At 36.8% G+C, this 14,339-nt stretch overlaps 1 protein-coding gene across 1 annotated transcript in view; it reads right to left on the reverse strand.

Annotated features, from left to right (window-relative positions):
- Positions 1-956: 956 nt before the first annotated feature.
- COL25A1 (collagen type XXV alpha 1 chain) overlaps positions 957-14,339 on the reverse strand; it is a 486,724-nt gene continuing 473,341 nt past the window's right edge. The window contains exons 36-38 of the mRNA XM_045820431.1: positions 11,753-11,830; positions 9,886-9,924; positions 957-6,018 (exon numbers count right to left, since the gene is read on the reverse strand). Of these exons, the coding sequence (XP_045676387.1) occupies positions 6,016-6,018; positions 9,886-9,924; positions 11,753-11,830 (120 nt within the window). The 3' untranslated portion in view covers positions 957-6,015. The remainder of the gene's footprint in view (positions 6,019-9,885; positions 9,925-11,752; positions 11,831-14,339) is intronic.

Here is a 14,339-nt window from a genome sequence, read left to right on the forward strand (position 1 = left end):
ATTCAACATAAACATGGCTCACCTCTTTCCTTGTTCTCGTATTCCAGCCACCCCTTTAATTTGCAAGTCAACTCCTAATTTTGTAAGAAAAGTTTATTTCTAGTTGGCTGCCTGTTATGCACTGTGCTGAAAAACATTTCCCAAATGGGACTTTATTACTCATTACTCTTGGATCTTGTCATTGCCTTTGAATGATGGATTTGGGTCAGTACTAAAGTCAGGCTCCAATTCAAACTAAGAGGAGAACGTTTGGTGGAGACATGAGAGGGGATGAGGGGAGTAATGGAGACGGAAGGGGGGAGTGGGAAGGAGTGCCACACAGGGAGGTGTTACCAGTGAAGACAGCTCTGAATAGTCACTACTTGGAATGGCTCCTAAAAGAAGAATGTCAACTGAGCAAGAAACACACTGACTGCCGCATGCCTGAGCATGGGAGCTAAAGGCAGAGTGTGTAAGAGGGTGGCAGTGGGCAGCTGCAGCTGTGCTGCTGGTGAGAGTGAGGGAGATGAGGACTGAGAAGTGTGTGCTTTCAGTAAGGACTTGTAAATAACTGGTGACTTGACTGGAGGCATTTGACCTTCATTACTCAATATATTTAAGTGATTACTTTCTAATTGAACAATAATAACTGATTTGATGTGGTGGAAATAAAAGTTAATGGAGTGTAAGGAGGTTTAATTTGTCCAGATGGAGAATTCTGGCAGAAAGGTGAGTTTGGAGGGGAAGTTCAGTCTGGAGGCATTACTGTTTGATAAACAGAGAGTGCAAGTACAAATTTTTTAAAACAAAATCATCATGGCTAGGTATGTGCATTAAGTTGAATGGGGGTATTGCAGTATTGTAGAAGTGTAAAATAAAATTATTTATGGGCTGTGTTTAAATCAGAGAAAACAGGCCAAGGTATTCATGAATATCAATAAAGCTTTATAACAATACAATTCATAACCATTGTTTGGATTAATGTTGTAATAATTACACACTTTTTACATTATGAAAATAAGTCATAAATAGTGTAAAAATAATTCTGAAGATCAACTTCTCACAAACTAAGAACCCTGTAAACAAGTTATAAAAGCAAATAAAGACAAATTAGAAACTGAACACAATGCAATTATCTTCAAACTGCAAATTGAAAATCACATGCATTGGTTGATTCAGCAATGTCAGCTGGAGAAATTAAAATAAAATTGAAACAAGAAATCAAACAGGGAGAATTCATCTCTCAATTATTTACACTACAGAGAAAAACAGGTTTGTGCCATATTTACACTGATAAGACACAACACATCTTAGAATAATCAATTGTATGAGACTGGCCCACAAAATATTAAGAAAAATATGCAGTGTATTGTGTGCCAAAATATTTTGTTTGCATTTTCCTCTTATTTTGCATTTATGTGATTTTTTGGCAATATAAAAATAGCTGCATGTAGAGATGAACTTTAAAATGTAAAAAATACAAATAAAAATATAATATTTTCTAAAGAAAAATCAGATACATACATCTTTTAAAAATGTAATTCAGTTGCATGAAACATTTACAACAGTATAAAGAATGTTCACATAAATGTCAATAATATGTAAGACACTTTTTGTGAATCCAATTAATATTTCTGGGATATGTGAAAATATCAACTGCATTGTAAGAGATGATAATACTTTATTAAGTTTTCAATAAATCATAACAGGTCAGGTTTAAAAAGTCTCCCTATTCCCAAAAGGACCGTTCTGTCAATAAACAGCACAGGGAATCTTATGCATCTAAGCACATTAAAAAAATCAGACATGCCATTAAAATGTTTCAGCATTGGATTAACAAATACTAAATCCATAAAAAATTTAAATTGGAAGGGTATCTTTGCTATGGCATATAGTAAATCTAGCCAATATGAAGATATTTCAATGTAAGTGGAAAAGGTAGGGACTGAAGGTCAGCAAATCGTAATTGGTCAATCATGTTAATTCCACTAGGAGAGAATAATTTTAAGAGCCAGAATCAAATGTATGATATTGTTCTGAATTGTTATTTATGAGAATATAAGAATATGTTGCTATGGTCTTGACTTTCTAGAGATAGCAGGGATTTTGTTTTTTTGTTTTGGTATGAGCTGAAACAGTTCATGTTTTTGGTAATGTTAACCATTAATATAACTTGATTATCAGGAAACAGAGGAAATACCAATATTGGCATATTCTTATAATTACTTATTAGAAGGTATGAAAACACCACTCACCAAGCAAAGCATAACTGACTCCTGAGCAAGATAATAGATAGAGGCAAAAAAAAAAAAGGGATGAAAAGTGGTGTTAACATTTTATGCTATGATAGTAACAGCCAAAAAAAAAAAACAAAACAAATAAAGATCTTGGAAAATTAAGCACATTTCTTAAGTAATGAAAATATAAGATACCAACAATTTTTCCACTGATACTGACATGCTGACCTGACTGTTTCCCAAACTAGCAAAGGACATGTGGAATGAACTGCTAGTGGTGTAAGTTCTTCCTGTGCCTTTAGAACACCACACAGGGGAAATAAATTCAAGAAGACTTTTTTGGAGATAGAAATTCAAGACAGTCTCATGTTTTCTATAAAATCAAATAAAACGGAAAAATTCTTGAAGACTGCTTTTCATAATGGAAATAAAAACTACAGGAAAAATTTAGGCCTACTTGTGTATCAGGCATGCTATGAATGTAGGCAGGTTTGTCTAATTCTGGTTTTGTCACACAATCCATTCTGTAAGCTAAAAGATGAGAATGAAAGTTGATAAAGGCATACATAGAACGTGAGAAGAACATGTGATATGAGGATCATGATCCAGGTAAGGACACATCATCTATGGGTTCATTGTTCCGTTTGTTTTATGTTAACAAAGACTGGTCATTGATTGAACTGTGATTACAGCAAATTCATGAACTTTAAAAATAAAATCACACACTAACAGTTTAGGAATGCTATTAAACAGAGAAAGAAATTATCCATAGTAGAGTTGCACTGTCCATAAAGAAAAATAAAAGAAATAACATCAGCACCAACACGAATGAAAGACAATTTTAAAGCTAAAACACCAACCAATTTGGTATCCTTAAAAGATGCTTATCAGCAATAGAACATGATCTTGATTTACTTCCAATGTGTCTTTCACGTAGTTTTCCTCAATCCTCTATCCGATTATATAAATTAAAAGAAAGAAATCTTTAAAATATATGTATCTGCCAACACATATGTCAGCAGACATAATTTATTAGTTCACTTGGCAGTTACTTAAGGATTCTCTATATTGATGACAAAATGGATGGTTGAAAATATTTTAGTAACCAAAAGTTTATGATTATCCATAGTGGTTAAGACCCAGTAATTCCACTGAACAAAGAGGAGTACTGTGATCCCTTTGTTTTTCCCAAGGAAGTACATGTAATACGAGTTAATAATTTTATTCCTTTAATCATGGAATAAAGGCCAATGTTACCAAGTGAAAGCAAAAACCCAATATACACATAGGACAGAACAATAATCTTAAAGGGCTGCCTTTTTAAAAATTTTGTACATAAAATGATTATCTTTTGAGGTATTATTCTCTTTAGAAGCTGTGCAAGTTTTAAATAGTGACCCATCTTAGTACCTGTTTCTACTAGAGGAGTAGAAAGAAAGATAGATAGGATGAACTATAACCACCAGATTTTTCTCAAGATACTGCTCTTTGTTTTCCTGAGGAGACTATAGTTTGACCTGCTTCAGTTTATTTTTCCAATCCATTTAAGACACATTTTTTCAGACATTGAACAACAATACTTTATCCTAACCATGTTGTACAAGAGATGGTTAGGAAAATGCCCTCTGTTGTTTTAAAGATGTCACATTGGCTTCAGAGTGTGGAATGTTACTAGAATTGCGACCAATCAGATTGATCCAATTGTTTGAACATCTTTCCAATATTGAAAACTTAATGGGAATAAAAAGAAGGCATTTTGTGTAATTGAGCATTTGGTTATAAAATATGAAAGAGCTCTTAAGGACCGTGTAGGATCCTCATCTTATGACCATACCTTGACTATTGTCAGCATAAGTCAATGATGAGCTAATTTTCCCTTTGGTGGTGAAAATCTATGCGTGAAACTCGAAATTTCCCCACCAAATGGCATCAAGTTGGGAGAAAAATTATATTGTCCCATGAGCTAAATGCGACAACTCCTCATTGATGAAGTTTTCCCTAATGGAACTCTCCCGTGTAGAACAAGCCATTTCGGAACACTGGACCAACACTTCACTGTGCAAAGAAATGCTCAGTCTAATCCAGTCAGGTAACTTCTGAGCAAAAAGGTGAAAAAATACTCTCTCTATGGCAACTATATTTCACAGCTTTCTGAGATCTCAGATTTGGTCTATGCATATGACAAACATTTAGAAATGTAAAAAAAAAAGATAAAGAAATCTAAATAGAAACAAATCTTAAATCTAAATAGAGCTACAAAAAATAGAAACGAGTTAATACTATCAAATGTGACCAAATCTTGACTTTATCTTTACTGATAATCACTATGTATGTTATATTAATCATATGAAAGAAGTAAAAAAGTACTGAAAAAATTGCTTAACTTTGATACTTTGCTATGACTGAAGTGGAAGTGGAGCTTCTTTCACATCCTCTTCCATTATTTAGAACCAGAGAGAAAGAAATTAGTAAAAGGCCATTTTGACTGTTGGTTCCAAGTTATTAGGATTTAAAGACTTTTTGTTAAAAAAATGTTCAAACGAATATGACAAAAGTATTTCAGCTTAGTGTTCCGTGCACTAAAAAAAAAGAAAAAAAAAGACTTTAAAAGAATTGGAAGTCCTCTGTTTCTAGAACCTTGTTGAAAATGTTTGCAGTGGGTTCCATCTTGGAGAGAAGAAAAGCTCGCACATCAGCTTCGGTAGAGACTGTGGAGTAAGCCCCCTTTAGGACGTGTGAATTTGTCAGCAACCTGAGCTTTGGTGGGATGTACACACCCTTCCTCCTCAGAAACAGAGGCTGCCATTCCAAGAATCTTCTACCCGAAAGAAGTCCTGTTATGTCGCTGTCATTTTCCCAAAGCACCCATCCTAACATCTGCTGAAATTCAGTTTATTAAAAAGAAGGTCTGCTGTTCTGGGTGCCTGCACTCGTAAACCTCTCTCCTACTTGGTCACACGGAGAGACAGCGCAGGAGGCTGAACCGGTCCTCTTTCCTGGTCTTCACTGCCGAGGGCAGCCCAAGGAAAACCGGCGGCACAAGCAGCTCAACCCCTCGATATTTCAACCAAGGTGTTCACTTGAGCCTGCAATACTGGAAGCTGTAGATCCGCAGCTGGGACCGCAGCTCCCTCAAAATACAAGACCATTTGTGTGTGTGCTCTCCACCACCTTATCTCTTTTTGGCAATAAGCCACGGTGTAACCCCCTTGAGATGACAAAAGAAATAAAAGCTCAGATGTGATCAGAGGACTCATGGAGAGGCATGCTAGTATCTGGAGTCGCACGGCAACGAGCGGGTTTGGCACAGTCATGCTTTTTTAGTCGGTTTCCGTGGGTGGGGTGAACTCAATGCTGAGAGTGAAGGTGAGTAGGGACGTGACGATAAACTCTAGTATCAGTCAGTATAGTACACTTTCATGGGCTTGAGTCCATATTTGGTCACAATTTTATGTAAACTATTTCATGGCACCTTTTGTCCATGCAATGAACAAACCCAAAGTAAGAAAATAGCAAGAACAATCATTCTCTATCACTGCTATGTCCATATAAATACATATCTTTACATAAGATAGAGATACTGATCTATATTTTTTTGCATGCTTCTCACTAGTTTCACAGGTTGCCCCGTTTTAGATGTAAGTGAAGAAAAGATGGACATGTGCACTACTGCAAACAGGAGGAAGCAGCTACACGTAAACATATCTCAGACTTGTGAAATCTGCAATTCGATTTTCAACTATAAATATAAAAAGTGGACCATTATGTACACAACTTCATGCTTGGGAGGTTAGATTCATCACTGCAGAAAAACAAATAACAAAAAAAGGCAAATATACAGAATTAGTGGTCTAGGATAAAAATTCCAAATTAACATTTATTTTAAGAACAGTGGTAGAACCCTGAATAGAGTTGTATTTTTTTAAAAAAATCAATGACCCAATCAATATATGTCGTACACATTACTTTTCTGAAACTCCACTGTCATCAAAATTTCCACCCTTGGTTCCACACACATTTTCCTTTTACTGTGAAGGAGCTTCTAGTAATTGTTTTTTTCAGTAACTATTCTGAGAAAGCAGAAAATTAGAATTTTTAGCATATACATGCCATAATTAAAATATATATATATCCTATTTATAACTTACAAACCTTCCCCAAACATTAAAACACTCTGTGTAAAAGGCTGAGGATTCTGAACTCAATGGCACTACATACCTCAGAGACACCTGACTACAATACTCTACTTCTTGTATCCTCTTTCCTTTCGCTAGCCCTGCCCTGCTGGGGCAGATGTGCTAGGTAAACCTGCCCGCTGTGAGGCCTTTAAGCTGTATCACCGGCTCCACTGTGATCTAAGATCCCATCAATCTCTGGCTCCTCATTTTGAACAGCCATACTTATTAAGGTTTTCCTAGAACTAACGTTAAGTCTGAGGGAACTGAGAGACACTTGTCTCTGAAGTAAAAACTTACAGAGCAGACCTTGCAGATGTTGACTTTCACTCAAAAATAAAAAGCAGTGAGCCCTGGCTGGCATAGCTCAGTGGACTGAGTGTGGGCTGTGAACCAAAGCATCGCAGGTTCAATTCCCAGTCAGGGCACATGCCTGGGTTGCAGGCCACGGCCCCCAGCAACCGCACATTGATGTTTCTCTCTCTCTCTCTTTCTCCCTCCCTTCCCTCTCTAAAAATAAATAAATAAAATCTTAAAAAAAAAGAATAAAAAGCAATGAGAAAAGTGAACTGTCCAATTCATTAATTAGAAACATTTGTTATCTCTCTCCAAGATATGTAAACACTACATTCGATGTGTTTAGGAGGCTGGGAACTGTGTAATCTTTTAGAGATGTGGTTCACTCCTTGTTTATGTGTGTTGTGTCCATGCCAGAGAATGTGTCTACAGGAAGTATTTCTCCAAACTCTCACTTATCTCAAATTTCAAACAGATGCATGTTTTTGAGTACCAGTGCTTTGTAAATAATCTATAGAATTTAAAAAATTTCCTCCTACCCTCTAGATTTTAAATCTTAGTTAAAAAATATGTCACCTTGTTTTAGGTAGGTTCTGCTAAAAACCTGTCAGCTTTTCCTGGAAAAATAAGGTTTAGTGAAACATTAAAAAATACAAAGGCTCAAGGTATTTTTCCTATTAAGTAGTTTTAAGCTCTAGATGAGGATGGATGACAACTTTAGTAGCCTGTAAGCATTTTCTTAACCATAACTTCCACCATTTACTCGCCATGTGAATTACACTGGGAACTGATACATCATTATTATTCAAAATGTAGACAACTGAACTGTATCTAAAAAGAAAAGAAATTTAAACAAAGACCAAATCATTTTCCATGAAAAAGTTATTATTGAAAGTAGCCTGACCAAGGGGACTTGCTTGCCAATCACGATTGACACAGCCACTGCAATCTGAATTTTCCATCATATATTTACCACCATGTTCCAGAGGTTAATAAATAATAATGTTCAAAAGGGGATCCACATAACACAGGATAAACTACAAGGAATCTACTGGTATTCTTTTAAAAATATTTTTAAAAATAATTTGATTTAGCCCTGGCTGGCGTAGCTCAGTGGATTGAGCGCGGGCTGGGAACCAAAGTGTCCCAGGTTAGATTCCCAGCCAGGGTACATGCCTGGGTTGCAGGCCATAACCCCCAGCAACCGCACATTGATATTTCTCTCTCTCTCTCTCTCTATCTCCCTCCTTTCCCTCTCTAAAAATAAGTAAATAAAATATTTAAAAAAAAAGAAAAATAAATAAGTGGTATGAATTAAAAAAATAATTTGATTTAACTAACAGTGTATATGAGGTAGCTATATTGAGCATATAAGAGATTTTAGAACATGCCATTTTTCTAGTTGTTTCTTTCTTCTGGGGGAAGGCGGTTTTGGGAGAGGCTGATCACAATAATCTGCATATGTGTATATTGGGAGTGTGGTACACAATACTGAGGTTTTATCACTGAGTTATTATTCCTTATGTAAGAAGATGCTAGATTTAAGAAATCCTTGATCTTATGTAGACTTTGGTATCTATTCTTTGAAAAATGAGTACTTACCAGGGACATTTCTGATTTTCTGATGCTACTTATATTACTACTAGGTTTGGCCTATTCATGAACCCAAAGGATGACGAGGGCTTTGCTTATTGTCATTTTTATGCCCTCACAAAAGGGAAGTGATTTAGAAGTCAATGAAAATGAGGTGAACCCAAGTTCTGAGTGGTGTTAGAAGGCCACTAAAGGCAGCCTTTTGTACATCTCCCTCTGTGTAAGGTGTGCTAGTGGTTGTATTAAAAATCATTATAGTGTTAGATTACAGGTCAAGGGTTAAGGAGTAAGTGGTAATTCCAGTTCAGAATGGTATTAAAAATTCTGAGAACAGGCATTTCTCAGGTGAAGAAGAATCCGATGATAGGGCCATCTTCCTGAGAACCACTTGACTTCAGATGTGATTGAGATAATTATCTGACAGGCTGAAAGTGGAGTTTGGGAAGCTACTAAATAAATGACGCTGCTGAGAAAGAAGGAAGGTGTTTCTTTCCCTGGTCAAGCAGGGTAAGCGTGGTTTAAGCAAGAGAGTGAGTCACATAGGATCTCACCAATGTAGTTGATGAGCTAAGATGAAACCAGGAGAGTCAAGTTTCCCTTCATCTTTCTGCAGTCCTACATAGTTTTGAATAATTTTGCTGATGAAACATGTCTGTAAAGAGTTACTGAATAAGCCACAAGGTTTTAGAGAATAAATTTCAAAATGATCAAAGGAGCATGCACACTTCCCCTAGCTCAGTTTTACACCAGTGGAGTTCCTTTGCTCTTTAGTAGCATGCCCGCACAGCCCTGCACAGGTCCACAGCGTGGTTGTGTAGGGGTTCGGAACCCCCTCAGCACAGCACAGACCCAGCTCTTCCCTGCTGCAAATTCTGTCGTTGCTTTCCCCCGTCCAGTGCTAGCTCTGTTGCTTATTAGCTCTGGGCCTTGGGCATTTTTTAACTGCTCTGAATTTCAGCTTCTTCATCAGAATCATGGAGGATGACACTCCATGGAGTTATTGTGAGGATTAACTAAAATGACACCCCATATATGAAAGGGCTATGTGATCACATAGAAGTTTCTCTGTTAAGGAAAAGTTCCCTTCCTACACAGTGGCCATGGGTAGCCATATAAAGAGGCTAGAATATCAGGATATTGTTGAAGAAAAATATCATGCTTACATTTTCTGCTTTCTCAGCTTTGTGACTAATATGACAGGGTTCTACCATGTATTTGCATGTTTGCCTAAGTAATTGAGTATAAACAGAAAAAATCATAATTAAGAATAGTTTTCACTAGTAGGAGGATAAGGAGCTCATTGAGAGACAAGTAAACCATTATGAACATGCACTGCCTGCCCCTTTCCATCCAAAGAAAAGATTAGACAGGGAAGGTTCCAAATCACAATGCTTACTAAGAACTGTTTTCACTGATCAGTTTAGGAAGAAATCAGTAGTAAACATAATAATCAAAAGTATTCTGGAGATGGAATCTTTTGCTTTTTAATATCCAACAAACTTTTAGCAATGTCAAATTCAAAAGCTCTGCTCTAAATGGAAAAGGCTAGGCCAGGTGAAGAGAAAGAGAGCGTGCTTCTTTTAGAAAAATTCCATAAAGCCTACCTTCTGCCAACAGCCAGGCATGGGTAATCCATCTGGCCCCTGTTTTAAAGAGAAGGATAACAATTCCTCAGGCTCCACAAAAGTGATCATACTTCATAATTCACATGCTCAGAAGCTTAAAAATGGATTTCTACTCATTAGGTAGCTTTAGTCATAGGAATCTTTTTCTAATTATAACATCTTCCAATAGAATACCCAACATGAGTAAAACTGAAGAAATTCATGTTTTTCTGGAGAGTATACATTTCGAAAACCCATAAAGCATAGAAAAAAATAAGCCTAATTTGGAAAAAGTAATTTACAAAGCATGGTGGTCTACTCAGTTCTATCTTTAGATAAACATTCTGTATTATTTCTCTTAATTATTAAAACACATTTCACAATTCTTTTTATTAAATAAACAGAAATAACTTCACTTCCTGGTCACTATGGTCTATGGTTGAATGCACGATAATGATGAATAATCAATGATGAACCATTTCTATCTGAAGTTTATAGCTTTTCACACATTATTTTTCACTTTTCTATATTGAAAATAGATGTAGTAGAATATATTTAATCAATTGAATTAAAACATAGGCAGCCTATCTATATCTTTACAGTAAAATGTTATCCATGGCATTCAATTTTTCTATTAAAAATTCTCAGAAGCCAGTTAACAAATTCTGAATAAACAAGGGATTCCTAAATGTTGCAAATTTTGTCGCAAATTTATTTTTATTTAAAGCATAAATACTCTTCAGATACAAATGATACGAAAAAGGAGGAAGAGTTGGTATATGATGAGGCATGCTTATAGTTTCTTCCCACAAAGTGATTGTAAAATATTATTACCAAGCAAACAAAATAAAAGACTGTGCACTTCATATTGATATTTTCTAATTGCAATTATGAGCTGAAATTTTTTTTCTATAAATATAATCTCTTACAGGACATGAGATACATAAAGTTATCTTTATAGAATCATGCTTAGCACTAAAAAATAATATAAGAACATGCAGACCAAGTATAACCATCAACACAACCATAAAATGTTTTCTGTTATACCTCAGAATATATTAACATACTTTTTAAAAAATATAAAAAAGCTCACTTTGAAATAGCTTTATAAGACACTTGGGAAAAATTCGGTAATGCCAGATTGGTACAAGGAGAAGGATCACCCAGTAGAATTTTAGATTTTAGTATAAGGAGGATTTTGAGTTCATGCCGATGGAGATAAGGGAGTTCTGTCTATTTTTAGGAAAGTGAGTTTCAAAAGGAGAGACCATTAAATCGAGGAGGTTATGTGACAAAGAAGAGGGTTTGGGCTGTAGACTACTGTCATCTTTAGAAGCTCAAAGAAGCTTGGCTTACTTCCCCATGGTCTCCTAACGGCACCCTAGAAATGGCTAAGTCTCGACCGCAGAAGCTTAACTCTGTAGGCTTGGCCTTATTTTCAACCTGACAGAAATTTAGTGGAAGAGGCAAAAATGCCTTTACTTCCTTTATAGGAAAAGAAAAAAAAGTTCAATGTAGGAGTAACACCCATAGTTATGGTTTAGCTGTGCCTTTACACAGAAGCTTTTCATATACTTTAATGTAACCTTTAAATATTTATTGAGTAAATTAATATCCCCAGAAGGCAGACATGGTAGTCACGCCAGTTGTGAGAACAAGGTTAGGAGATTAATTTGCAGCCACTGATAGAAATGCATGCTTGCTCTCTTCACTCGGCAGAGTTGCTGAAGGAGCTGTTCATGCACATGCATGTAGTGTGTTTATCATGTAAAGCTTGGTCCAGAAGCACCACTTTACACCAATAGAGATGAATATGTAATAAGCAAAGGAACTGCATGCAGGGAGGTAGGAAAGAGAAATACTGTACCAATTGGCAAGGGGCATCCAGCCCATCCAGGCCAGGCTGGCCTGGCTCCCCTTTTTCCCCCTTAATGCCACGGAATCCCTGTTTGTAAAGATTAACTCATAATGTTACTAACAAGAAATCATTTACATACAAATTCTGCTAAAGAAATAAACACAATAAGAAAAGGCTGGGAGAGGAGCAACTCTGAAGAGAAAGGTCACATGCAGTGAGGTTGGCCAGAGCTTCACCAACGAGGAGGGCTTGTCTGGGAGCCACGCCCTGTTTCTGAGAAGCACGGAATCAGGTCAGTTCCTCTTCAGATCATAGACATTCACACTGGATCAATACTTGAGTGTTAAGAAACCAGGCAGAGCTGGTGGCCAGAGACAAGGTGTGGACCCTATCAGGATAACCCAGATGGACACTCCTGGTACTTTGAAATGTATGTGAAATGACCCCATCCAGAACCCCTGCTGTTACAGGTCCCTCCAGCTTGCTCCTCTCCCAGCTTATCCCTCCACACAAGACATCTGGAGACAGAGTTCCATGAGTCAGACATACCAACGGGCAAGGTGCATCTAATCCAGGAGCACCCTGTTCTCCTTTCTCCCCTTTAGGCCCCTTTTTGCCTTTCTTTCCCTTTTCCCCCTGTGGATACAAGGGTTTAAATAAAAGACAGGCTTTATTGGGGGAGCGGATAATGGTGATTCAAAACATGATTTAGCCAATAAAATCTGGAAGGGCATTTACCACCGGTTTAGGTAAGGCATGATATTATAAAAATGACAGAGTGACCGGATTCTGGGCAGCAACACGTGGCATTGTATTTACGATTCTCAGGGAGATGACAGGAGACCTAAGAGGCCAACCCATAGGAAAGGAGCATCAGTGCTAACACAGAACCCAGTGCAGCCGTCCTTTTGCGAGAGGTGTTTCTGCCATGGATCTGGGGAGTGTGGGGTGTGTGACAGATGCCAGCTGTGCTGAAGCCAGCCAGCGGCAGGTGAAGTTCAGAGGACTAATGGATACTTTGCCCAATTTTCAATACCTGTCAACTTGTTTCTTTTCCTAATCCTATAATGGATGAAAACTTCATGGAGCCAGAGGAAAAGAACATTAACAGCTTCGACCTTTTTGAAATATAGTGACTATTTTTTTTGTAACTCTCATTAAAAATTATTCAATGTATTTAAATACGCTTTTATTTCTTTTAACATTTTTTTCAGGGAACTGAAGAGCAAATATTTTCCTTATTAAGTCAGGTAAATAAATTTTAAAAGTGCTAATACTTCTCAGTAATACCAATTGGAGAAACAGACTTATTTGTAAACCCAGGGATCTTCTTTAATTCACTCTTATCGATCTCATGCCAGGTGTTCACAATGGTAAATGGGTTTCCAGCTTACTTACAAATACTAAAAAAAAAAAATTGTGGTCAGGAGAGAAAAAGCAGTTTGGACTCAGTTGAGCTAACACTAAAAATGAGGTAGGCGGGATAATTACATAGTGGGAATGTAGCCATGGAAATTAGTATTAGGAATCAAGGTAAAGGTTGTGGAAATCTGCATGGATCAGAGGGATGGAGGAATTTAGGAAAGGAGGCAAAAGGAGAAGGAAGGAATGCACCTCAGCTGTTTTACATTAACATAAATATCTGCATATTTATAGACAAGAAGTTGGTGAGTACAGAATACAAAATACAATACATATTTAAATCAGCATAGTCATTTTGCAATCAGGATGGCAGTTACGATAAAACTGAATAATTTCAGAAGCAAAACAACATGAATAGTCAAAGTGAAAAGACATACACATAACAGAAGTATATGAGATGTGCATTCAAATGAATGTATTCATTCTGACTGTGTGAGCAAAAACTCCTCATTTATCTCCTGTGTGCCAAAAAGATTGCATCAGAAGGCTCAGAATCAGAAACACTTGGGCTTCTTTCATACTGGGAAAAGAGAAATTCTGTGTTTTGTTGATCACGATTAAAGACAAAGACCTGAGAAGCCAGGTCTTTGCGGAATGGCGGCAAGTGCGGTGGGAGGGGAGATGGGAGACACATTCAGAAGCAAATTGCTCACTCATGCAAGATGAATAAACATCCTTCTTCAGCAAATAAGTTCAGGGCCATGACATAAAACTGATTTAACCTTGTTTGTTTGAGCTCTTTTCTCTCAGGACGAAGTGGACTCTTCTTCATGTGGGCGTGACTGACACCAGGTGTGTTAGATGTTATTAATTTAGAATTCACTTCATTGGTAAATCAACTCATTAATAATTCAGCAAAAGAGTGTTGTCATACGAATGTTGAGCGAACAGGCTATAGGAATAATTTTTCAGTAATATAATTTGGTAAACTTTACGGAAAACAGTATTATATACAAGGAATAATATATCAGTGTTATTGCTAATCAGCATAGTTTTGTAACAGGGATGCCCTACATAACACAAAACCATCTGTCCTTGTGGGAGTGAGCGCATGAGGGCTCCTCTGTATTTATCTCCCGTGACAGAGTGATGTACAAACTCAAAGTGTTCACATCTAGAATGTAATTTTCCTGAACACAAAACTTCTACATATGGAATCTGAAACATGGAAATG

Source organism: Phyllostomus hastatus, unplaced genomic scaffold, assembly GCF_019186645.2.
Source record: "Phyllostomus hastatus isolate PE091 unplaced genomic scaffold, TTU_PhHast_1.1 phas_scaffold_39, whole genome shotgun sequence".
Classification (NCBI taxonomy): domain Eukaryota; kingdom Metazoa; phylum Chordata; class Mammalia; order Chiroptera; family Phyllostomidae; genus Phyllostomus; species Phyllostomus hastatus.